Here is a 25,994-nt window from a genome sequence, read left to right as displayed (position 1 = left end):
ATTACTGCTCAGCAGCTGTCAAAGCCTGGAGCAGCCCCATCTCTAGACTCCTAAATGGCTGCCACAAAAGTCTCCACACAAGTACATTGCTGCGGCTGGGTACCCACAGGACTTCCTAGGTCTAAAACTCAAGAAATATGTAGGCCCATTGGGTCTTGGCACGTGTGTACCCTACAGGGCTCAATGCACCAGGATTTCTTAAGGTACAAGCAAGAAAGGGCGGCAACAAACAAGTTTCTTGAAATTGATGGAGCGCTCACCTGTAAGATACAAATTGACATGTCTCTACTTCCAGGGATGGGAAGAGGATGTGAAGAAGGTGATTAGTTCATTATCAGGTATTTCTGGAGAAGGACCAACTAACTTGCTGTTGGTGTAGTTGTTTTACAGTCAATACATGGCTGAGAATGACTTTAGGAATGATCTGAGCACTTACCCAGATAAGAGGGAATTGGAGTGTATGTTTGATTATCAAAACGTGGAGGCTAAGGCTTGGCAGAAGAATGGTTAAGACACCTGTGCACTTTCACCCCAAAGCAGTGTTCTTTGAGTTGTAGAACATGAACCTCAGGTCTACAAAGTGACTGGAAAAATTCATGGAGCACACGTTTCCTTGCAACAAAACAAGCGATGAGACGAAGTGAAGGAAAATTGAAAATTAACAATCAATAATTTAAACATTAACATCCTCTATATGTGGTTGCAAATGAAAACCTGTGTGACAACACAGCATAATACCATCTGGAAATTCTTTCCAAAAATGCTAGGCGGGCCCTGTAATTACAATGGTTTAAGAAACTTTGCTCGCATTGTTCTGGGTAGGGAACCTTCTTGGATTAAGTTAAGTCTCTTCACACAAGTACTTGGATCTCTGAGTTCTCACACAGGAGAGCTAGCCATTTACATAAATGAGCAGTTTTAAGTCTCTCATGCTCCCCCTTACCACCACCATCCCCCACAGTATGCGCTCCCTTCTTCTTGACATTCATTCTTGGTGCCACGGGCATCTCTGCGCTCAACTTGCTGAGTGCCTCTTTAGGCACTAAGCTAGATTAATTTATTGTATAGAATATTGTATGGCAGACTGCAGGACTGCATTCCACATGGCCACACGATGCCGGGAAGCTTAGCACAGTAACGGTAAGTGTAATGATGCCAAAAGTCCTTTCATCACTGCAAGCCTTGGTGGCTCTCAGGCCAAGACCTGGCCCACAGACCCAAAACTCGTACTTAATACAGCTTTTCCTTGCCAAAGCTTTAGAGGAGCAACATCTCTAGAACTCAGAAAGCTGCCAAAGTGATATAAGTCAGAAATAATTTCTAAGTCCCATTAAAAAAGCTGACCTACGTATAATAGGCACGCTACGTGGACACCACTGCTACCTGGTTTGCTACCCATAACCTGACCGCTGTAGTGATCTGCTGAGTCCCTGGGTTGTGTGCTGGATACAGCTGCCTACGCCAAGCACTCGTCTCTTTCAACATCTCTGAGGTACCACACCCTCTCCCTGTGCCACAAAGAGATCAGGAGCTGCTCAAATTAAATTCCTTTATTAATGGAATGGTTTTAATAGACCAAAAATGAAATGGATCAAAGGAATGCTTGTCCTTTATGGTTGCTAGAAAAAGTAAATGTTGTCTACAGACATTATACAGCTTTCTTTTAACCAGAATTAAATATGGTCCATAGCAAAGCAAGCAACCTGTAGAAATGTATTGTTATGCTGCTATTACAAACTATTTACATTGGATAAAAAGCAGGTGTCTCAAAGCCAGCTTTAACCTTACTTGATTACTGTTATGATTCCGGGTATCTTGCCCTCATCTCCTCTTTTTTCTATTATATACAAACCAGGCATTAATAAGGTTAAAAAAGTAAGTGATCACAAAATAATAACAAAACAAGCTCTGAGTAGCAGACACAGAGAGCAAGCTCCCTTCCTCACCACTCAGCACGACTACTCCGTCACCCTCCTTCAAGATTTAAGAAGGAGTTTATCACTTCCCTGCAGGCTTTTCCCACATCCAACCATTCGTCTCTCCAATCAACTTACTTTCAGTGCCAGGAATCCTCGTGAAGGCAATACCTGGTATGAGAATATGCATTTTAAATATACATATTTTAAAGGAGTATATTTTCTTCTAGCAGTACTGTGTGCTGTCTCTGTGAATACATGTTCACAGTAAAACCATGTCAAATAAATATTTGAAGGAATCAGCACGGTGCCTCCAGTTTCACTTTCCAAACGGAAAGTGGTGTGTCTGCTTGTAGTGGTGGTATAAGGCAGAGACTTAATACAAATCCAACTTTGCTAAGTCACGATCATGAACAAAGAAAACCTGCCTAATTACAAAATAGTTGATTAACAACTCAGCCAAACAAAGGGATAGGTTTACTATACACCAAAGCTATTTGCTGAAAAGGAGTTCGCTGCTGGTTTCATAGCAGACATACAGCACAGAGAATATGTTTTTTTCAGTTTGCAAAAAGAATTAATCAGAATAATTTGTCCATTCAATCAAACATTGCTCTGCTGTAACAACATCGTTCTCAGTTCCCTCTCTCTTTGATCCTCCTGCCTGTATTTCTCCTCTAGTTTTTGTTTTTCAGAGTCCATACTATAAAAAGTAGAATCAGTGCTTCTCCGAATCTTCTCAAACTGACTGAAATCCGCAACATACTTTCCATTTGGAGAGAGAGAAACCACAGGCACGAACTCATAGCCCCAGTGGATCTCCTCAGGGATGTAGGAAGTCCTGCTTTGGCAGACAGCACTGGTGGACTCCACCGTGGCATTCAGGAGCACCACAAGCTCAAAGTCCTTCTCCTTGAGATTTTGAGGTGTGAGATCTCTCAAAGGGCTGCTTTCATCCAAAATATGGTAGAAGGTTAAAGGCAAAATGAGAAATGGACTCTCTGAAGAGGAGTCAACATTGAACTTGACACTGGCTTGATTCAGCAGGATCCGCTCCCCTTCTTTGGTTTCATACGTCTGAAGAAGCTTCCCAGACAGCTGACACTGTATCAGAAGGCTCTTCCTCATATTTGCTACTCTGATCACCAGGCAAAGTTCTCCATTGTGTTTAGTAATGACAGCGCAGTGGCTGAATTTAATAGTCTCCGCCCTTTTTTTAGGTCTTGCAATTTTGGCCAGAAAGGTACCTGTGATGAAGATTTCAATCAAAGTGGTGATGACCAGTTGGGCCACAAGTAAGAAAATGGCATGAGGACACTCCTCTGTAATGAAACGAAATCCATAGCCAATGGTTGTCTGTGACTCCAGGGAGAAGAGGAATGCCCCAGTCAGAGAGTCTACATTCTTGACACACGGCTCGCGCTTTGGGGTGAACTTGTTTATTTCTAAATCACCATGAAGGAATGCAATGGCATAGTAGATAACTCCAAAGAGGAACCAGGTCATAACAAAAGTAGCAGCAAATAAGGTGAGTTTGTACCTCCACTTCATGTCTATAACTGTAGTCCACAAATCTTGAAGGTAGAGTAGGTAAATGCCATCGACCTTGTCTATCCGCACATTGCTGTGACCACTTTTGGACATCACACGGGGTTTGTGTGCCTTGAGCATAGCAGTGTCAATGCCTCCATTAACCAGTGGGACACGGGACATATTAATCTTTGTTGTTTCCATGCTCACTGCTTCAGTCCTAAGGAGAGAATAAGCGAAGACTGTTACTTGATGAAATCAAAGCACATAACTGATTCTGAAAAGCATTTGAAAATGTTGATGGAGAGAAGGCACAAACAAAATCTAAACACAGCAGCAGTGAATTAAAACAATTGGAATATAAAGTTACCATCATACAATATCTAACATTACAAATAATTTGATAATCTTTTTTCCAGGAAAAAAAAAAAATCATTCTTTGATTCTGGTGACTGCCAAATATGGAGAAGTAAGTTTCTTTTATGATAGCCTGCAAAAGAAATTTGACCAAGCTGAAGTTTTATATTAGTACTTTATTTCTGTAAAATGCATTAAATATTTTTTCTTACGTTTCTCTAGAGAAGAGGCTCTTTTTGATTACTGAGCAGGTTTTCTTTAATGCCCTGAAGAGAGACATCTGATCAAAATTAAAGTCGCGTCAATGCTTGGTTTAGAACACAGATCCAGCACACCACCTCTGTCTCTTCCTGCGACGGAGGCAAAATGAGCCAGACCAGCTTTCACTGTGAACAATTAACTTCCACAAGTGATTTACTCAGTCGGATCTGGCTCTTTGTTACAAAACTACAACTAACCTAGAGGGAAACAAAGCAGACCTGAACACATCAAAGTAGAGTTTTGGAAAGGAATATTTACACCTGAAAACACTTCGAAGCTGTTTACACTGCACAGCACTCCAATTTTAAGCCATCTAAGTTAAAAAAAGGAGGCAATTCACAAAGTCAGCGTTCTAGCTGTGGGCCCTGACCTGCGCAAACCCAGCAATTATTGGACCACCCGACTCCTGAAGTTTGTTTACTGTGCATCAGTCCGGATGGAGAGTAAGTGTGCGGACACTGAACAAAGCCCACAGAGCGAAGCAGAACGGTGCCTGTGTCAGTTTGACGAGGCAAGTAACAAGACCCGGCTTGCAGGACCAGACAGTGATTACGTAGAGCAAGGACAGTGCATGTTATAGTCGTTTCCAACAACAAAACTTCCTGCTGACAAAAACAACAAAGAAAAAAAACATCCCATGCATCCTTTGTGCTTTGGCAGGTCGTACAAAAAAGCATTGTTTTGTTCCATTGTTTTCCTCAAAAAGAGCCTTAAGTGATTCGTTTTCGTGAACCACTGAAAAAAAAAAAAAAAAAAAGAATGTTTTCCTTATAACTACTTAAAAGAATTTTGCAGGAAGTACAAGATATATTTGTGGTACACACATGTGCCAGTCCAGGACATCAGCATAATTGCTCACTAAAGTACCTTTCCTGTTATGTCAATTAAGGAGAATTTTTGTTTATGACTATACCCATCACACTGTTGCAGGTTTTCTGGGAAAGGGTAATTAAACTGAACTCCCATTAACACCTGTAGCTCATTCCAATTTTGGTTTAATCACCAACATTTCTCTTCCATAGCCTAGGAGCTATAGTGATATATATATATATATATATAAAAGAAAGGAATGCATCAATGATCCCAGTAGGAGATTCCTTATGTGACAGTCAAATCAACACACAGTGCGCAGCATGTCCGGATAATAAACAGGAAAAAACCTTCAAGTGATCTGAAAAAGAACAACGGGAGGAAATGGGGGGGTGGGAGGGGTAGGGGTGGGAAGGAGCTTACATGCAACTGCTCTTTAGGCAAACTCAAAATCAAGCACTGCTGTCAGTGCGCAGTAAATCCATGCAACTTCTAATGGGAAACCTTTTAGGAAAATGCATACCACTTAGTGAAGAGACTCTGTTCCCCACACTGAGCCTCACCCTGGATAAGCCATGGATGTAAAACGTGTGCAAAAATCTGTCCCAAAATAAGTACACTTCTTCCTCTCAAGCACACTTCCCCTTAGCCATTACTTCCAGGCACAAACATTATGTTGTCAGCACAAATTTCCCTGCCACAAATTGCTAGGCCAGGAGATAGCTGGCCTCTCCAATCCAGCACTGGGGACATATCCCCATCCCATCCCCCTGCTCAGCCTACCTGGATGCCTGCTCCTGGGAGCAGCTCCCCAGGGCTGCCAGCTCCTCCTCCTCTGCAGGCCACGAGGATGGAGACGGCCAAGGCTCCACCTTCCCTCCTCGGTTCTCCAGCTGGTGGGCTTGAGCTGGTGGGGCAGGGACAGGGCTCGTGGTCTCGGGGAAGAACAGACTTACCTGATCAGGGTCAGGGCTGGCCCAAGGCGAGGGGCACGTGTACGCTCGGCATACAACACTCACCATGGCTCTACCATGCCCAAGAAACACTGGCTTCTGCACAAGTGGTCAGCATATGTGTAATAAATCTGACATGTCTGGGGTGCACCAGGCATGCTGTGCAGAGCAGCTCTGCCCCACACGCACTGTGGGTCTGATACTTCCTTCATATGCCAGACTTAGTATGCATAAGCTGCACCGTTCATCTGCAGCATCAGACAGGTCCACAGTTTCAACCCACACAAAGGTCTGGTATAGTTCTTGCCCCTGCGTTTGCTCTGCCCTGAAATACATTGGTCCCTGTCCAGAGAAATGGGACCATTCATTGTCCCCTGAATGGAGAAAATCCTGACGCTGCAGCCTGCCACATTTCCAGACCTGGGGAAGGACACCTAAAGTCACAGACGTACCCAAATGCCATAGCAGAAGAGTTCTCCCAACAAGATGGGAGGTAGGAAGGCAGTTGCAAGGCGCAACGTCTTCCCTGGACTACATCAACAGACGGACAGCTGCAAAATTTGCCATTTCAGGCTTATTTCAGGCTGCTTTGCTGCAGCCCTAGGCGATGTCTGGCATGCTCCAGACTGTGTTTCAAATCACAACCAAAGCTGTTTCTCGCTGTGCCTCTTTACTGTCCCCATGCGTAAAGTTGATCTCCACATATGAGGTCAGCATAGCAGAGCTGTTCGTTTTGAAGTCCGCCATAGATGAAAGAGGCTGTATCAGAGCTCCCCTGTCATCTTTTGTGTCCTCACTTGATTTGTATTTCTGTATGTGACAAAGTTACTCAGCTTTACAGTGATTTCCTGAAATGGATCCCAGCCAATTTCTGGTGCTTTTTTTGGTGGTAGGGTATTTTTTGTGTTGATTTGCTTCCTATTTTTTTCTCTTACATCACTTTTTCCTGTGTGATCCTGAATTCCTCTAGTGCTCTTTCCTCTCCAGGGAAATTCATCTTGGTTTCCTTTCCCTGCAGAAATACTTCCCTTCTTCTCTGCCACACTGATAAGGGAAGAGAGGATCTGTCATGCCGCCTCAGAGCAGCGCTGCCTCTGCTGCCCTCCCTTATCACTGGCAGCAGCCAGCAGCGGTCATCTGGGGGAAGAAACTCTGATGAAACCAACAGTGGAACAAAATTGGGCTTCAGAGGAACCCCACCCTCCACTTCCCCACTGCTTCCTGAGTGAAGTGACCAGTACCATATCCCACAGTAAATGATTTGTGGGTGTTCATATGTATAAACCCCATGTTATAACACCTGCATTACTGCTTCCCATGCCACGCCTTACATAGGCACCTCAGATACTCTATGCCCTGACAACCATCCCCAATACCTCAGCCGAAAGATTTTGGTTTGTTTGGTTTCTACTCCTTTCCCTCTAAATTAGAAAGCACATCTACCACAGTAAGTTAATATAAGCAAACAAGCCTGAAAAACAACAGTAGTATACATTTTAAAATTAAAATAACATCTACTGTCTGTTAGCTAACTGATTTTACACTGATAAATTATTTTTTATTACTGTAAAAAAAACCCTACTCAAACTGTAGCTGCAAATAAAAGTGAACTGAAGTAAAGTTAAGGAAACAGACACTTCAAGAAGGAAGAAAATGAAATCGTCTCAGACTTGTCTAGTGCTCTAATGTCCTATGAATTACCTCCTTTCCTCACCAGCCCTTTGGAATAGCCAAAGGAGACTCCCCATCAGAGCACACGCTGGTAAGGAAGTTTAGTGCAGACAAAGTCAATAAAACGTAGAGCTACATACCAAACCACCAGCCATGAATACCTTGATATTAAGGTAATTCCAGCAGCCAGGGATATAACAAGCACATTAACACCGCTTCCAGAGACCACATTATCAAGAAGTCGAAGCCAGCTTGCATACACACGAAAATTTTCCTGTTGCATGAAGCCAGATTTGCTTGTGCAAGATCTCTTTTGGCAGACGCATCTGATTAAAAGTGTACAGGAGCATGACTTGTTTGAATGGCCTCAGCTGTTTGCTTTTTTTCAAATCAGATATCTTTGCCACTTGAGTAAACCCTCATGCACACTTCACTGCCAGTCTGATATGGGGCAAAACTTGAACTGTTTTTTCAACCAGCATAAACCATTAGCGGGCTTGGCATTAAAAAAAAGCAAGGGTGAGGAAAGAAAACATTGAAAAGAACTACATAATCTTTAGATCTTTCCTAGGTCTGATGTAGTCCCTCCTGAATTCTTAGTGCTCTGCCTAGCATGAACACCCTCCTCCCTTTGGGCTTTGCACCAGGTTATGCTGTGCAATTGTCAACCAGCAAAATCCTCCTCTGTAGCTGAGTTATGGAGTACAAAAGGAGAGAGCAGAGGTAGAGGGAAGGAAGCAGTGGCTGCGAAAGCATGCTTCACCTCTGCCACCAGCTGCAGCATGCAGTCATACAGCTGGACGCTGCTACCCTGGACTTCATAAAAGAGTCCTTCAGCGCATGGACCGATCAGCATTGAGTGGTGACAGGCAGGCTGGCAGTCAGTCATATTGTGAAAGATGCTGCCTTTAAAAACTAAATTAATACCTTTTAATTTTCTTTCACAAAAAGGACTGAGCCAAGAGAACTGTAAATACACCTTCAAGTCAAAATCAGTTCCCACAGCTGTGCCTTTAGCTCCCCAGCCAGCCATCGGTGCAAGGAGCCCTGTGGATGGTGACTCTCCCCAGGCTCAGGCACCCAGGAGTGTGTGAAAGCAGAGGAGGGGGCACCTAGGAGCAGATGACAGCAGAGGAGGGGGCACCCAGGAGCGGGTGAAAGCAGAGGGGGCACCCAGGAGTGGGCGAAAGCAGGGGGGGCACCCAGGAGCAGATGACAGCAGAGGGGGCACCCAGGAGCGGGCGAAAGCAGAGGCAGGGCCGAGCCTGCAGGCAGGGCCATGCCCGGGGACGGCAGAACTGACTGCCCCGGAGGTGGGGGCGAGCGGCGTGGTGAGGGAACTAGCGGCATCATTTTCATCACTCACGGCAGGGCCAGGGCAACAACCATTTACAGACCAGTACGAAGAAAGTGAAAACCCAAATCTGTCTTTGTCTCTACTAGGCTGCCTGCCTGACATCTGGCAATGGAAGATGAATTAAAGCTGGAGAAGTCTCATGGTTCATTGTTTCTGAGGGAGATTTGTACAGGAATCTTGTTCTTTCCAAGGGCAGGAATGTAAGGTTTTGCAGTAATTATTGATTTACATAGATGAACCTTGGAAACTACACTGATTCAAGCAAATAGGAAAACAACCAAGCAGGCAGAGAAAAGGCAAAAGATGACTCAAAGATTAGTGAGGTTAATGGAGAAGCTCCCAGTGATTTCACAGGTCTCTGGATCAGGACTCCAAGTGAAAAAAAAGCACATACCACTAGCATCTGAACAGCTAACACACTGCGAGTCGTCCGTCCTTCCAAAAACCTGCCCTCCAGCCTCTGCCCTGGGCTCTGCGGATGAACAGGGGACTTGGCCATGCAGAGCCTTCAGTCCGGGAAACTTCACGTACACCATAGTCTTCTTTCAGAAAGAAGTAAGTAAACTGATCAGTTTCCAAAACTCTCCTTCTTGTGTTCAGTAATATGGTTTATACAACGCTGCTGGAAAAGAGAGAAAGGTTCCCCAGAAACCTATTCTGCACTTTTATTTTTACAAGTGGCTTTTCTTCAGCAGCGCAACATTCAATACTTTTGAAAGTCTCCCTTGCTGGCGTATTGCTGCTTCAAACTCTTTTCAGTTTCAAACACTTCATTAGCACAGTTAAGCATTTAAAACCTGCCTCTGCTGTGACGCTTTTCCTACCCACTAACCCTTTCCTCGTTCTTGCTGTGCAAACCTTACCTGTCTCTTTCTACATGGGCAAGTCTAAACAGACTCTGAAGAGGCTGTCCTTTCTGTTTTTGGGGAGCTGGGTGCCAGAAGTACTCTGCAAGGCTGAAAGGGACATTACTGGTGCATTACACTTAGCAAGCTCATACCCTGCACTTCCACTTTCTTTTACATCTTTGACCTGCTGTAGGAAGATCAGTGACCCCTCGCAGTAGGCCTCTGGCACAGGCAAACATCTCAGCAACGCCGGAGAGCAGGAACTGAGGGAAGGTCCTTAGGAGGACGGGAGTGGTGTCCTATCCCAATCGATGCTGGCAGTCAATGCTAAGGCCAGGACTAGACCTTCAGAGAGCTTAACACCTACTGCTGTTCTGTTTTGCAGTCACTGCCACTATTTCTTTATTCTTCCCTTCTAGGATGGCTTTGGGGGCTTTCAGTAGCTACATCCTGTCCTTCCTTCTCCCTGAGGTATTTCTCTTTTCCACAAAGGTATCTCTCATTATCCTGGTTTTCCTCATTTTTCTCACTATCCCATTCCTCCCCTCTTTCCCACTCTCTGTGAATCAAAAGATCCAAACTAGCTGTGCTGACACCACCACCAGAGAAGCGTGTAGCTGTGGCAGCAGAGTTGTTTCTCACAAGACTGCACACTGGTTTATGTTTTGTGAGTATCTTGCCGTAGGTTCACAGCACCTATTCCTGACCTCTCCATTATATGACTCTGTTTTCAATGGTATCAAATTTTGCAAGGCTTCAACCCTCTGGGCTGAGGTTTTCCTCGAGACTGGTCACAAAAGAATGTACTTTTTTATTCTTTTGTTTACTTAATGTGTCAGTCAAAAAAAATAGCCATTTCCAAAATCAAAGCCAAGAAAATACATTTGGGGATGTTCCTGCATCCATGTTAAGAGAGTTTTGGTGTTTTTTCTTTCAGGAAGCTAGACTCTAAACACATAAGCAATTCTTGGTGCAGAGACTGAAGCTCATGGTCTCCACAGCCACCCTAACAGCTTGGCCATGGAGTCATGTCAATGCCTTCTTGCTTTCTGGCCTTATAAATCCTCATTCATACAGTGATGCAGCTTCATTAGGAAGTGCAGAGCCTCCTCTCCCCATCTCCCCAGTTCCTTATCCGTGAACTTCCCTGCAAGGATAGAAATGTGGGAACAAATCACTTCAGACATGGGGAGGATTGTCACCTCCACCTCCTTCGATGGTCAGATTTTGGAACACAAATGGCAGCAGCCATACACTTCAGTGAGCTGTGCTATGCAGGAGGGAGGTGGAGAAGTAGAGGAGGGGGTATGTTGTTGAAGACAAGCCAAGGAATGCCTCATTTCTGACTCTTCTTGCTTAGACACGAGATAAACTAATCCATTTGGTGTCTTACAGGGTGCTTTGTGGCATGCCCAAACGCAGAGCTGTTGGGCACCCATCAAAATGAGGGTCAGAAATCAAGACACCTGTACACATTGAGCACTTCCAGCACAAACCAGAAGCTGGGCAGGGATTTTCTGCAAAATAGTTTTTCACTTAGTCAACTAAGGCCTACCTAAGTCCTACTTAAGTACTTAATTCCTTTTTTTGGAACGGGCCCTTCGCCAGCCAGCTGCTCCGGCTGCTGCGAGAGCATGTTTTCACACAGCTCCCACTGCCTTCCTCATCCCGGCGCAAGGACAGGGCACCTCGCCGGAGCGTGGCTCCCAGGGGAGCAGCCGCCGGGCAAGGGCACACGGAGAGGCTGTGCTGCTCTTTTGTCTCATTTCAGGGATGGGGCTCAAGGTGGTTGAGTTGCTTGCCCAGAGGCATATTTTACCTCTCTTTATGCTTATTTATATACTGCCTGGTATAAATCACCCAGCTATAATCTGACCCCACAGGCTCATGTGCCAAGACAGTTTCATGTTTCTGTACACAACCGAGGGACGACTGTGTTTCCTTGTAGTATTTTAGTCACATGGTGGTGGCTTTTATAACAATATAGAAAACAGTGAGTCTGAGCCCATCTACTCTGCTCAGGTTGTTAAGTCCAACAAAGTTTGTAGGGAAAAGTGTCCCCTCCCAGGTCAATGCAGAGCAAAAACGTACTGGACTGGGCTTCTGCCTACATTTGCTGGGACTGTCGTTCCCTGCTCACCGCAGGTTGGCTGCGTCCTTGTTTTCCCTTCTTTCACAGCAGGTAAAGGACAGCACCTTGTTTTTAACCTCCCCAGTACTCACCTATCACTTCACAAGCTGGCAGATGCCTACTCCACCACTGAATAATAGCAATAGCAATAAAGTTAAACTCAGAGCAACTGATTTGCCAGTTTGCAGCTGGTTTGAACTTTGCTGCTTTTGCTTCAGACCTGAAGAAGGGTTAGTGGGACAGAAAGCTTGTCTGGTTTCTTTTCTTTTCTTGTTTGTTTGTTTTTTTCTCCAAATTAATTTCTTGGTTTAATAAAAATCTGGTTTCATTTGAAAACAAACAAGCAAACAAAACAAACCCCAGAAACTTACTTTAGATTTTTAATTTAAATTGTCAGCAGGTGGCTGAAAATGAATAGTAATGTGCCTAGTCATGGTTATGCAAGAGGCAGGGAGAAAAGTTAGCACTTTGCTGATAGTTTATGAAAGCTGGCTAAAACGGCTGCAGTCTGCCTTCCCCAGGGCCGCTGCTTCTCCCTGTTTCTCAGCTACCATGGCTGGTACATGAACAATATTTATCAGGCAGCAGTGGCGTATTTCAGATCATTTAGAGTGGTTTGTGCCTCTCTCCTATTTTTGGACTACAGGTACCCTGAGCCTCAAACCCAACATTGGGCAGCAGGTCCCAGCACCAGCCTTGTCTCACTCCGATGAGCAGGGGCATCGGCTCATACCTGTATGCCAACCGCACAGTACATCCAGTGGCTCAGCAGCTCTCTTTTTAATTACCATTTGCGATGCCAATTCATCGCATGATGCATGCACTGTATCCCAGTCAAGTTGGGTTTTGTTTTTTAATTAGTCATTGCACGCCGGGGCTCTCATAGCTGAGTGTAGGTGTGGCCGTGAGGTGGGGCTCCCTGCAGGGTGTCGGGCTTCTGCTGTGGCAGATTTTCTAATGTGCTCTCTCCATGCGAAAGCTGCGTTTCCCGTAAACCACAGCACTCCTTTAGCCTATACCACGAGACATTACGCTGATGGAGGAAGGACCTTAGTACCCCACAAACATCCCATTGTACGTACACATTTGCAAACTCTGCCGAAATAAGTATGTTTAATTTTCCATCTCTATACAGTCACTAAATCTCAAAACTGAAATACCAGTCTATGAAAAGAATTTTCCACCAAAAAAAATCCTGCATCTTATAAATATGTAAAAATCTCGACAGCATTGAAAATCACGGTAGGGCTGCAAAAGGCAAGGAAACTGGCAAGGGAAAAAAGAATTTTATTTAAACGTCTGTATATTGGTAACCTTTTGTTCATCTTGTGTCTAATGTGGACAGAATCAAATCTAACTGGGCAAACAGCACACCCTGACCCAGCAGGAAGATGGACCCTGTTATAGTAGTAAAGCTTTTCCTCTGTGACAGTTTCTCAGTCTCTCTTTCCTGTATGGTGTAGCTGCTTCGTGCTGCTTTACCTAGGCAGAGTAACAACAAACGAAGAGTAAGTTGCTAATTAAGCCCGATTTATGGCTTCTCTGCATGGCCGGGACATACCGCTGAATTTGGCCTTGTGATTTTTGCAATACTACAAAGCACATTTCCAAGAAAGAAGGATGGGTTTGTCATGGTTTCATCTTAAAACTTGTTACAAGCTGATTTTCTCAGGAAGTTATTTGGTTATGAAGGATTGCCCTGCCTGTGTGAACAAGTTCATACCGTGAAAATGTTTTCAAAAAGTGACTCTTCTTTCATGCTAGCAAAATGCAGCCTGTGAGACAAAGTATCCACTTCTCTCACCCAAACCTAATGATTTTTAAATTGGATGTCTTTCTTAGGCAAAGCTCAGATGATGCTATGGGCACAGCAGACACATACATAGATTATTTATCTATTTTTTGATTATTAATTACTTTATTTTGAGTTACAGAGTAATCGTGGCCAGTATTCTCTTTGAGAGACACAACAGCTTCAAAAATGTTATTCCTACTCCATTTACTCTGCACTACAAAGATTTCAAATTGCACCAAGCACCCATTTCCCTTGGTTGTCGAGGTCTGATAAACAGAGCAAGTTCTACTTGATCTCAGACAAATATTTGGTAGCTACTTAAAAAACCCAAAACATTAAAACTTTTAAATGCTAGAAAGAAAATTCAATAGTGTCCAATAAAATCAGGACACATGATATTTCACAGGCAAACATATATATGCACTTACACAGAAATCATAGGTTCATTTTTACTGTTTAAAATAGTATTTCATGATATGTGTGTTTTCATATATGACGTGTTGCCTTATCTGTAAAGCACAAGCAGTTGCAAATATAGAGTATTGATGTGGAAGATTTTGGTGTATCTAGCGTCAGTTGTGAATGCATCTTCTTTTACATATGTTTCCTTTTGTGCCATTATTTCCCTTAATACAGCCTCTAGATCTTGATACAAACAATTTTTCTCAAACAACAGGTCTCAGAGGCGTCCACAATGACCAGTAACCACAACCTTGGAGCAAAGTCCTCGCCTGGTTAAGTCTCCCCTTGAGCTTTGCCAAAGCACTGCCCCAATGGTTACAATGCAGTCCCCAGGAGGCACTGGCGTTGCTCCGGGGCTCACGCACCCTGGCCCCATCCCCATCCCTGGCCCTGTTCCCATCCTGGCCCTGCTGCTGCCCCCAGCCAAGCTTGCGGAGGGTGGCCACAGCTCCCGGGGGGACAGAAATGGTCACAGGGGTCCTATAAACCATCAAAATGCTGTGCTGGTATACAAACCGGGGGCTTTCACCTGCCTCTTTGAAGCGGTCAGGGCAAAATTAAAAATATCAATGACACTTTCACATTGGTGTAGGGTTGCTTATTTTCAGTACTGCCCAGGAGTTTTATTTCAGGGCAGCTTTCTCTTCCCCCCCCCCCCCCATCAATCCATGGATGTGGTTAATTTAAGGTTTAAAAGGTTTTTTCTCACATACACACACACCCATATATGTTTTCCACTGAAGTCTGTGCTTTTTTCCTAGACCCACCCAAATTCCAGTGCATAGCTCACTTGTGTGCCAAGCTTTCATACTCTCCATGCAATGAATGGAAAAATGCCCTTTTTTCCACTTCTGCACATTTTGGGGGGAGGAGAGGGAGAGTGTGTAGAGGAGAGGGAGGAAAGGCCTCCAGAGGAATTTCATTATACCTGTTATTTCAGAGCAGAAACAGGAGAGATTCCCAGTGTCGTCCATGGGAACGCTGTGTTTCTGCCCATGGGTGGAGGTGCGTGGTGTGTGAGCCCCACTGCTTACTTGGGAGTCTGAGCTGTATTTGTGGAGTCCTGAGAAAATTTAAAAATTAGTAATTATAAATTAAAATAGCATAAGCTGCTGGCTGGTATGTTTCCATTCTGTTTATATGAAGTACTTTACGAACACTCTTGAATGTATTGATATTTTATGAGGGGAAAAAAAAAAAATCAAAACTTAATGGTAGAGAAACATTAGCGAGTTTTATACGGAAATGACGGTTTCCAGCTGTGTCATTCTATGCTCCCTTTAACAGGGTATTTCGGGCCGTTGAGCATCTTGGTGAAAGATGGCGGACTGAGAGCAAAGGGCTTCTCTTCTGGCAGAGGGGAGGCTGCAGGACTCCCACCTTTCCACCCCTGCCCACAAGGGCTGCGGCTGGAGCTCACGGGGTGGCAGGAGCCACCGGGCCACGGGGCAGGAGCCAGCGAAGCCCTGGTCCCTCCTGCCATCACACCTCCAGCGTGAACCCTCGGGCTGTAGCTGCATGCGAGCTCCGTGCAAAACGTTTGCCGTCGCGCTCGCCTCCGCAGGGATTCTCTGATGTCTGGGTAAGGCTGGTCCCCCCTTGGTTTCCTCTTCTCAGTGAAGGCATTAATAAAGTCTCTATGACTTACAGAGCCACCTAGTTTCATGAAGCTTGCTGGAATGTAGTTTCTGAAGCTTCTGTTCACCTGCCAAGTTAAGCTGAAATTAGCCCATGGATTTAAATACGTGGGCTGTTTTGTATCTCTTCATTGTGAGAGGATGGAAATTAAAATATTCTAGGTTAATTATTTATCCTTTCCATCAACAAAATGTTGTCATTGTACAGAACCTCACTGTCACTCTTATATTGCAAAAATTGGAATAAAAAATATTGATTGTTTAAAGAAAAAGCTGTTTCCTGAGTTTCTTGACCGAGAGGTTACACAGCCCAGGATTGTATGTCTTCCAGATAAACTCCCAAGGAATCAGAGGGAAAAGAATATTTGTTTTCCTCATTGCTTTCCCAAATTACTTGATCCCTGCCAATTTCCATGACACAGACCCCTCAGTCTGCTGCAGAGACTGTGGCTTCTGAAAGGGAGGAAATAGCATGAATGTACTGGTGCACATCAATGTTTTTTTATTTTCTCGCCAAACCAAAAATATCAAAACAAACAAAAAATGCAAAAAAAAAAAAAAGTTTCAGCTTTTCTGGCAAAATAAAAAAAAAGTAATTCTGGACTGAAGACACTGTTTGTTCAAACCAAAACTAAACCTTTCCTTTTGCTTTGACATTTGCATAGTCTAATTTAAATCAGGTGAGGAACAAAACATTGCTTGAAGTGACAGATGGCAACATCTTGCTTCCACAAAGTCAAAATGAAATTTTTTACTTTTCAGAATTGTTTTCAGGCTTTTTGAGACTAAGCTTCTCTATCTTGTTCACATGAATTCATTATATCTTGCATCTGACCTAAATCTGCCTTTTCAGCTCATAAGACTTTTGGCTGAAAAATCCCAGCCTCCTGTAACTGTAAAGACCACATGAGTTTCCTGGCTGGTTCGGTGACAAGTGAAGCTTGTGCAACGAACTACTGTTGCTCTTAGGAGAACACAGCAGAAGCAATGCCTGTCCCCGTTGTTGGGATCTGGGGACATAACTGTGTGATTCACTAGTCATTTTTCTTTGTCCTATAGTTTCTCGGGAACCTCCATAAAAAGCTCTGCGGTGCTACACTGCAACATGCCGAAAAAAGCAGCGATCATGTACCAAAACAAGAAAAAAAGCTCACGCTGTTTTTCAAAGTTACTACATTTCCTTATACTCAAAGGAGGTTATTTTGCTTGTTTATTTACACATACCTTATCTTTATGACTGTTCCTTTATGATCCCATGTCATCTCAAAAGCTCCGCAATCTTTTATAGTTGGGAACTTGGGAAGGTCTAGCTTTGATCACTGAAGTAATTAGACTGAATAGAACATTGTTCATGTTACGCTGAAAATAGTTTCCGACTACATTCAGAATACCGCAAACTTATTTTTAAAATTCTACAATATTCAGCAACTTCTACCTTGTTTTTTGTAAGTTTTCCAGATGCCGTGAATTTCAAAAGTCACTTTGATGTTTTCCAAGCAGCCTGATTTATGAGAACAAAAAATACCACCATTCCCCAATTACTTTCTGTCGCCTTGTTATAAGACTTGATACATCAATGGAAATAGAGTCTGGCTGAGGAGTCCAGGCATAAAGAATAACTGGGGTATGAGAAAATCAACTACATCTCCCACAAGAGATCATTCTTTCAGTGGAAAACTCAAACTTTTTGATCTCTAACCCTCTGTACTTTTCCTGTAATATTTAATTTAATAAAACCTCCATTTTCATTGAAAAACACACTTGATGGGAAATGTGTAACTAGACCTAGTAGACATTTATATGTTATTATAGTGCTATTGAAAAGAATTCATATTTTGTAGACAATTCATATTTTGTAGACAATTGCTAAAGATAAGTTGTTGCAAAAAGTAGCTAAGCAGAACTATGAATATATCAAGTTGCAATATCATTATTTCAGATGAGGTTAAGATAGTGCCATTGTTGCAAAGTCCCAGAGACTGTGACTCCACCAGGCAGATGACATCTTAATGGCAGTGCAGAAACCCCCTTCATTCACTGCTCTGGTGACACACTATCAAACCTAGTCTTTCCCCAAAGGACATGTCCTGTCTGAAAGCACTTCCTCTGCTCCACTTGCTGTACGGTTCAGACTTCTTGTCTGTAGGCAGCCTGGTGCCACAGCATCTCCAAAATCCACCTTCTCTTCAAGTCTAGAATTTCAGTTTATTATTAATCCATTGCCCAATGTGTCTCTTGTTCACAGTCCTTCTCATCTGTGCCATGGCCAAACCACTCAAACTTCTAGGGTAAAAATCTTACTGCCTTTCTACTATTTTGGCAGTAATTTTCCCCTTCATTAATGTAAACACCTCTTTCATTACTACATACCCATACCCTGACCATTCCACAGCTACTGCCCTGACCCCCATACTTCTGCTTTCTTTTACTCTTTGTTGCTATCTCATTCCTCTTTCTCATCAGCACCTATTCCTTATGATTTTTTGCTCCCTTCATGTTTTAGACTTCCCTAATGCCATTTCACAATCACTTCCCATTTACCATACATAAAATTCCCCCTTCACCAGCTTCCAACCAAATCCTGAAAATACACCTGTTTTGAGACACATTACAGCTTCAACAAACATCTGCTAGTTGTTATGTTCACCTAGCAAGTTCCTCCTTTGTGTTGCATCATAGAATCACAGAATGGTTTGGGTTGGAAGGGACCTCAAAGATCATCTAGTTCCAACCCCCCTGCCATGGGTAATCATGCCTCGCTTGCTGTTAGATCTGAAATCATTTAGAGCAGATCTAAAGTTTTCCTCTGCTTTGTTCATCTGACTGCAAAGCTTGTTGAGGACCTACAGCATGTTGAGAAATAACGTGTTCTGATTATAAGCTATGTTGAGCATCAGCATTGATAACAAGCAATTTGTTTTCTTGGAGGCACTCCTTTTGCAGGATGGCTCTGCCTACTACACACCTGGGATACCTTGAATGATGCTTCTTTATCTAACAATGAGTTTTGTCTGAAAGAAATGTGGAGATATGCTTTTCTTAAAATTTGCCTGGGAATACCAGACATCTGGAAACCTCTCTGTGAGACAGTAGTTTGTACTTGGCTGCCAAGCACCTACCAAATGGAGCCATTGCTAAAAGGTACATGCACTGCAAGGCCAAGTATTGGATTTTGTAGGTTGAAATTCCTCTCTTTTCACTTTAGCTCTCTAAAAGGTTTCTGTCTAGTCTGAGCTAGTCCTCTAAGGCACCAGAGACAATGGAGAGAGCTGGACACCTCCACACAGTGAGTCTGCCTCTTCTTCCTCTAACACCTGGAGGTGCCCATCTCCTTGCAGTACATGATGAGCTGAGACCAGATCTTTAACTTTTAGACAGCTGAGATTTACCTTATACTTGCACCTCTATAGCAAGGCCAGTGCTTCTGAGAAGTGGCAAGTTTATTGCCTGTATGGAAGTCAACTGTTCTGGTGCATGTGAAGGTACCACCACTCTTCCCGGAATCATAAGGCTTACACATGCAAATTATATAGTACATGTGTGTATTTTAAGTTGAAATATCCTAAATTCATACATGTCAGTCTGACTCATACTGACAAATGCTTTCAGGTTAAATCCCATAGAAGATGCTGTGCAGTGTGGAATCCAACGTAAGATTACACAACATAAGGTACAGTTTCCATCATACATATAGTTAAGTTATTGTAAAAGAACATAAGTTATGCACTGAAACAGATGAACAAGGTTCTTATATAAAAGCAAACTGTCTAGGAATCTAAAACGAGATACAGGATATGTCTGTTCTGTTTTACAGGTTCTGGCCTATGACATTCAGGTCAGCTTGCTTGTCTATGTCATCAACATATACACTGCGACCACATCCATTACCAGAGTATGAATTCATCATGCTTGTGCTGTGAAGGGCTTCCTCATCCATGATGGTTTTACCTATGCACCTCCAAAAAATGATGTCTGGGCCTGCCTGTGAACAACCTACTTCCTACATTTTTTTCACCACTGCATCTTTCAAAGAATTCCTCTTTCACAGTGTGGCTCAAATCTACTCCTGCTTTTCACCATGCCTAACCTCCCTTTCAGTGAGATGGAACTAGTAATCAGTTGAAAAAGAGAAGGTGACTAAACCAGAGCCTATCAGTGGCATGCACTGTCTTAAGCTGAGCAAAGCTGAAGATCAGGACTAATTTCTGTTCATAGCACTTGGAGTTTTAAGAACTCAGCAAATTCTGAAACTTTGACCATTGTTTTCTTCTGAGGCTGGGGAATGAGGATCTGGTCCTTCTCCCAGCTTTTTTGTGGATTTCAGTGTTAATGTTTGAGCTCATAAAGTATGTATTATCAGCAACACGCTTAAATCAAAGTTTCTAGTGAGAACACAAAGGTTATTGACTTCTGTGACAGTGTCAGTCTTTATGGGACAGCTTGGGTGGTTAACAAGTTTCTTAAGATCATATAAAGCAATCAGGAACAAAAGCTTTTCCTTGATTATGTAATCATTATTTATAAGATCTAAAGAAGTAATGTAGTATTTAAAGGCATGGTGCCCCCCCTACATTTTCAGTGCTTACAAACCAGCAATGTATCTGCAAAGGCAGAACCCCACACCAAGGTGCAGTAGGAGGATATACCACTGGGATTGCTCCACTGAAATGTTTTCTTTGATTTCAGTACATAAACACTGAGAAAAGGTCTTAAAATAAGATTTTATGTTCCCTATCACCTGAGACTTTATATAGGGGAAGGAGATTTACCACCAATAAATATTATTCTGGGTCATGATTAAGTCACAGCTTTGGTCATTTTGTGCTGACAGAAAAAGAAATCAACACTCAAATTTAGACATTTTTGTTCCAAAAATATCTATTTAGGGTTCAGTACACAGTTTGTGGGTGGGGGGTTTTTGTCAGTTTTGGGGACTTTTGTTTGTTTGGTTGGTTGGTTTTTGTTTTGTTTTTGTTTTGTTTTGTTTTTTTTAAACTGCAACAATAGAACAGAGTAAGAGTGAACTTCAAGGACCTGGCACTCCTCAAGACTTGGGCTGAAGCACCAATAATGTTGTCTGAGGACAGGGAGTGAGGCTTGTAGCCTTAAGTGTGTTGGAATAATTAGCTCAATTAGAATAAGTGTATGAGGAAAAATAAGATATATTACTGGGATTGCTGGCAGTGTGACAGAACTTTAGACTTCTGCAAAACTAACTGACATACAGCACAATTTTCTGAATTTTACTTGTTGAAATCTGTTCTCTCAAATGAAACCAGACAGACCTCAACTTGGAGCTTATGGTGTGATGGTACCAGCTAAGAACCCCTTCTGGCCTCTACATTTCCCATAGCAGTGTAAAATGGCCACAGTGCAAACGAGAACCAGACCTGAAGCCTTTTGTTTGTCCATTATACCTAGATAAAAATGGCACTGTTAGCTTTCCCACACTTGCCTGAATTGTGTTCTTTCACCTCTAGTCTTGTGGAAGCATTTTACACTGCAGGCCATTTCAGTCTTTGACTCTTTTTTTGTGCCTTGACAAGAGCTTTCAGGACCTTTTACATAGCACATTTCACAACAGGTAATGGACATCTTGAAGGCCAGCACCCATGAGCTGACGTTCGCTATGTTAATTTATAACTCATAAACGGAGTCTCTTGTAACAATTGACTTTCTGCCTAATCTTAGGGAAAGAAGACCTGTGATCTAAAACCAGCAAGCTGGCAACAGCTAAGAGACCAACTATCATGTACCACAGAGGCCACCAAGCGTGCCAGTTAATGAAACTCAATATGGTAATAAAATAAAATGTTGCCTTAAAAGGTTTTTTTTTTGTCATCCTAACCTTTTGCATTGTTGCGAGAATGTTTTTTCATTTGCCTAAGGAAATGAATCGTGATAGCAAGTGCTCTGTATCACTCAAACACTTCCTCCCATATTCTGATATTCCTTTGGTGTGTCAAAGAAGCCCAGCCTTGCTCAAACGCTGTAGAAGTCACAGAAAGCACATTTTTGCTTGTCTTCCCTCAGTCCTTTTATCCATTGCTGCAGTATACAGAATTGCGGTTTGGCTGTTTATTGTGGAAAGAGGGGACTGTTGATAGGTTTGGTGTTGAAGTGTTTGAGGAAGGAAACTTTCAGGAAACATTATTTCTGGATAAGGCAGCAGGAAACTGAAGCCTTTTTGCTTGGATGAGAGGCTGAAGGGGGTTCAGAAGAGGACAGCTGGCATGGAAGTTTCCATAAGTAAGGGTAGGCAGCTTTGAGTGGGATCATCGCCGAGCAGAAAACAGGGGGGCACTCAGGGGGATCTTTACAGACAAGGTCAGAAAAATTCAGAAACTTTTTTTGTTGACATTTTCCTTGGAAAATGTTGACTGAAATAAAAATCATTTAATCAAGAAGAATTTACTTACTGGTCAAAATGTTGTGAACATCTATTTTATTATATGTCTTTGTCAGGCTATGTAATTCCAGTGAGGAAAAAGGGAATTTTGATCATAATATATTCTTCCCTTTTCTCTTCATTCATGCTAAGAATATACCTTGTAAGTCATCTATGTAGGTGCACTGTTAGATGTATTCCTTCATTACAGATTACAGTAATTTGTTCAACAGATAAACATTTTTATCATATAGCCTCAATGCAAAAGTGCTAACTGTAGATAAGGAAAAATCCATAATGTAAAACCAGAGAAGTATCCTGCAAGCTATGATCTAACCAAGAGTGAATCACCTCAGTTAAAGCAATGGAGATTAAATTAATCTAATCAGGCCATACTATTGTTCCAGTCAAAAGTTATTTTACTTTATCACTTTTGATTTACAAAGAGAAGGTGGCTTACCTACGCTCTCTACGCGTGGATAAATGTAGCTGACAATCTCCATGAGAAAAACAAACCAGAAAGGAGTCAAGTGTGGTTTTAAAGGGTACCAAGCTGCAGTTCCCAAGCTTTAGACCTCCCCTCCACCTTAAAAGCCAGCTAAAACGCAGTATGCCCTGAAGGTCAAATTGCAGGGGCCACTTTGAAACAAGTGGAAGAAAGACATTTCTTAATCAAGAAGCCCTCCTGGGAGGCAACAGAAACACAGCTGGCTCTCGTACCTCAGCAGACAGACAACGCAGGGAAGGAAGAGACTTTGCAAGTAACGAAATGCCTAGATCAAAATGATCAAATGCTCACCACGGACACGTTCAAAGTGAGCCAGATCTCCTCAGCAAGGAGGCCAAGGGGACTCACAGCCTTGGTGACTAAAGGCTTGCAAGGCTTCGCAGTATCCCTGAGGGTGTCCTGCAGACATCGGGAATCTGCACAACTCCGTGGTACTTGCCTGAGATACATGCTGGGTCTAACCCAGCAGTCCAGTCTCAACCTTTCACCAGAGGTAGCTCAAGGTTTGCACAGGGCTCTGCTGGAAGATGAAATTTGCCAAACACCTTTCTCCCCAGTGGGTAAAAATTACTGTAGATGTGTTATCCCAAAACATACGCCTACCCTCTTTATGTCCAAGCATTTATTTTGTCCAGTAAAGGATAATACTTACAGTATTCATGTTGTTGCTTGCTCCCATTCTGCCTGACCATGACCTCTAACTTGCTGTGAACCTCAGAGTGTGCAAGTCATACAAAGACAATTATTTCATACGCTTAGGAGGAGGGAAAGATGCTATGGTTTTTACTTGCCATTTTTCTTCCTTCCTCTAGCCCAATTAGTAATGTATCCACTGGGTTTGGCTGCTCTTTATGTGTATTTCACACCATTCAGGATAGATAGATTTAGAATGAGCAGGCATTTCAATTCATGCACATTCATACAAGGGAGCTACTTGTTTCAGCTGTGCTCTGTTTACTCTCAGAGCGTGCACACGCTGAACACCAAGCTATTTACCATATTAATGATACAAGCACGTTGAGTGCTAAAATGATCCTCAAGCATGTACTAACTCATTCAAGTAAGTCATGAATGTTCTTTCATCCCAAGGGGTTAAGGACAGCTGAGCAGGAAGGTAGCTTTCACATATTTAACATTTAGTGAATTTGTTTGGACTGAAAAGGTTGATTTTAACTGTTTGATACTCCAACCAATATTTTTTTCTAATTTTCATATATACAGCATAGCAAATAAGGTAAAGACTTTTCCCTCCATTAAAAAAAAAAAAAAAAAAAAAAAGTCATCCCATAATCTGCTTTGTTTGTCCTGGAAGTAAAGTGAATCAAAATTTATTTCAAAATGTTCTGAGGTTCAGCATGCAGAACAGTTAAGTTTCTGTTTCTCTTGGCCCCTTGCAAGAGTACTGCATGGTACTTCACAGCTTTGGTCTCTACCTGTTCCCAAAGAATACAGCCTGTCCATGTGAACTGTGTGTCCTGGGAGAGAGAAACAGGACAGGAGGAGGGAATAATATTCCAGACTGCTTTAATGAAATCTGGACAAACAAAAATTTCAGATCCAATCAGGGCTGCGAGCTGATGGCTTGTTTGTTTCATTGCATGAGGACCCAGGATAAAAAAGAACTATTTGTTTTCATTTGAAATTCTATAAAAAGTAACAGGACTGAAGTATTGTATGTATGTTGGAAGACTGAAGCCCAAGTCATCTGCTGCTGTTTTTGTCTCTAGGCCATGCCTCATTTACTGGGATGAAATTCTTGGGGAAGTTTTTGGTCTCGTCTACACTCTGCTTACAAAAGCGATGCCAGTTTGTACCGTACAACCAGCACTATGTTACATTCCAGGCTTGTTTCCCCCCTGCTATAAGCCGATAATTAGAGAGTGCAGAGAGCATAGTGACATTTTACAACCACGGAAATAAAGAAGACATTTCTCTAATATCGAATTGGCCCTTTCCCCCCTCAATTTTTAAAGAAGAAATCGCAGGTAATAGTATCACAGGAGAACACAGACAATAAGCTTGGCAGATAGGTGCGCACGCACTGTGATCAGAAGGACCCTAGAAATGCCTCTAAATACAATACCGCCAAAGGCAAGTGAGGAAACAAGGTTAGTTAAAAAGTAATGTAGATATTCCTGGTTCACAAAGGAAAGCCAGCTTTGTTCCTTTTTATGACCAGCACGTCATGGAGAAAAAAGGAACTTATCTGTAAATCTCTTTACAGCATGATCCCTATGAGAAAATAAAAAGGGAGGCAAAACCCAGCTACGCCGAAGTAGAGGGGAATTTGCACCACAGGCTCAGACTGTGATTACGGAGCATAAGCCAAACCTGTTGTAAACAAGTAATATGAAGACTCATGCAAAAGTTGGAAGAAAATGCAAAATGTTCTCCAACTCAGACATGTTTACATTCTTTACACCTACCACAGAAAACTTACATAATCTTTTCTTATACAGAGAGGTAACAGGGACTGGATAAAGTTCTAGGCATGTTTTCCCACTATGTCAATGAAAATTGATTTCTGCATTAAAAAGGAACGAGAGCTGACTGAAAGGTATGCTTCTAAGACCCTAAAAAGCACTATGTATTTCTATAAGAAAAAATCTCTGGCAGGCAAACATTTACAAAGATAGGTTCAGTATCTGCCCCCCTCCCCAACATATAAAAATATCAGCCACATACATTACAAACCTCACATTCAGTAGCTTGCATCAGTGGAAAGACCAAACCATGACAGTTTTTGCTTTATCATCACTAAACTGCCTGTATCTCAAAGTTCACAAGAAGGCATAATCTTTAAACATTTTTCTTTCACAGACAGTTTCTAAATCCTTAAATTAGTAAACTAAGAGAAAAATAGGAAAAGAACCTACTCATTAGCTTTCAGTTCCGCACAGTTTCCAAAGCACTGTTAAGCATGTATGCATTTTTGACAAATACCTCTTACCTGTAAAAGAGCAATGTTCAGATTCCTTACTAGATGTTATCGTCATGACAAGTCAAACAATGTTTTTTATAAAAGGTTGGATGTCTTTTCAATAAAGCATGTGTGCATGGTTTAAAAAAAAAAAAAAATAAAACCCCAACAAAAAACCCCAACAACCCTCAGAGAGTCTCCCTTCCCTCACTGTCAGTCAAAAACAAGTTGGAATAAGTCTGAGTTGGAATTACCTGAATAAAGAAACTGGAGAGAGGGAGGGAGGAGAGGGAGGGAGGGGGAAAGAGAGAGAGAAAAAAAAAATAGTCCGAGAGGAGACTCAGTGATGTCAGCAGTATGTCTTAAGGAAATCTACAGCTGAGCCCAGCAAACTGTATAACTACATAGCACTCGACACCCAGTTACGTGGTAAGCAAATACCTGCTTAAA

General features: G+C 42.5%; 1 protein-coding gene across 13 annotated transcripts; it reads right to left on the bottom strand.

Moving 5' to 3' along the window:
• Nucleotides 1-1,534: 1,534 nt before the first annotated feature.
• KCNJ15 (potassium inwardly rectifying channel subfamily J member 15) lies at nucleotides 1,535-25,959 on the bottom strand. Of its 13 annotated transcripts, XM_054812507.1 has the most exons (4): nucleotides 25,575-25,789; nucleotides 6,280-6,964; nucleotides 4,016-4,069; nucleotides 1,535-3,666 (listed from the first exon to the last, which is right to left on the bottom strand). In XM_054812507.1, the coding sequence occupies exons 2-4, from the start codon at nucleotides 6,288-6,290 to the stop codon at nucleotides 2,520-2,522; spliced, it is 1,212 nt and encodes a 403-aa protein (XP_054668482.1). In that variant the 5' UTR covers nucleotides 6,291-6,964; nucleotides 25,575-25,789; the 3' UTR covers nucleotides 1,535-2,519. The 13 variants fall into 13 exon arrangements, with proteins under 13 accessions (XP_054668482.1, XP_054668487.1, XP_054668480.1 ...); XM_054812512.1 differs by lacking the exons at nucleotides 4,016-4,069; nucleotides 6,280-6,964 and adding an exon at nucleotides 15,020-15,154; XM_054812505.1 differs by lacking the exon at nucleotides 6,280-6,964 and having other exon boundaries at nucleotides 4,016-4,083.
• Nucleotides 25,960-25,994: the final 35 nt, after the last annotated feature.

Source organism: Grus americana, chromosome 1, assembly GCF_028858705.1.
Source record: "Grus americana isolate bGruAme1 chromosome 1, bGruAme1.mat, whole genome shotgun sequence".
Lineage (NCBI taxonomy): Eukaryota > Metazoa > Chordata > Aves > Gruiformes > Gruidae > Grus > Grus americana.
This window is presented reverse-complemented; position numbering and strand designations above follow the sequence as displayed.

Bases quoted from the DNA above. Each gene is read 5' to 3' on its own strand.
- KCNJ15 (XM_054812518.1), bottom strand. From the start codon at position 5,896: ATGGTGAGTGTTGTATGCCGAGCGTACACGTGCCCCTCGCCTTGGGCC. The intron at 3,667-5,657 runs GTAGGCTGAGCA...TTCTCTCCTTAG, and splicing joins TCCCAGGAGCAGGCATCCAG to GACTGAAGCAGTGAGCATGG.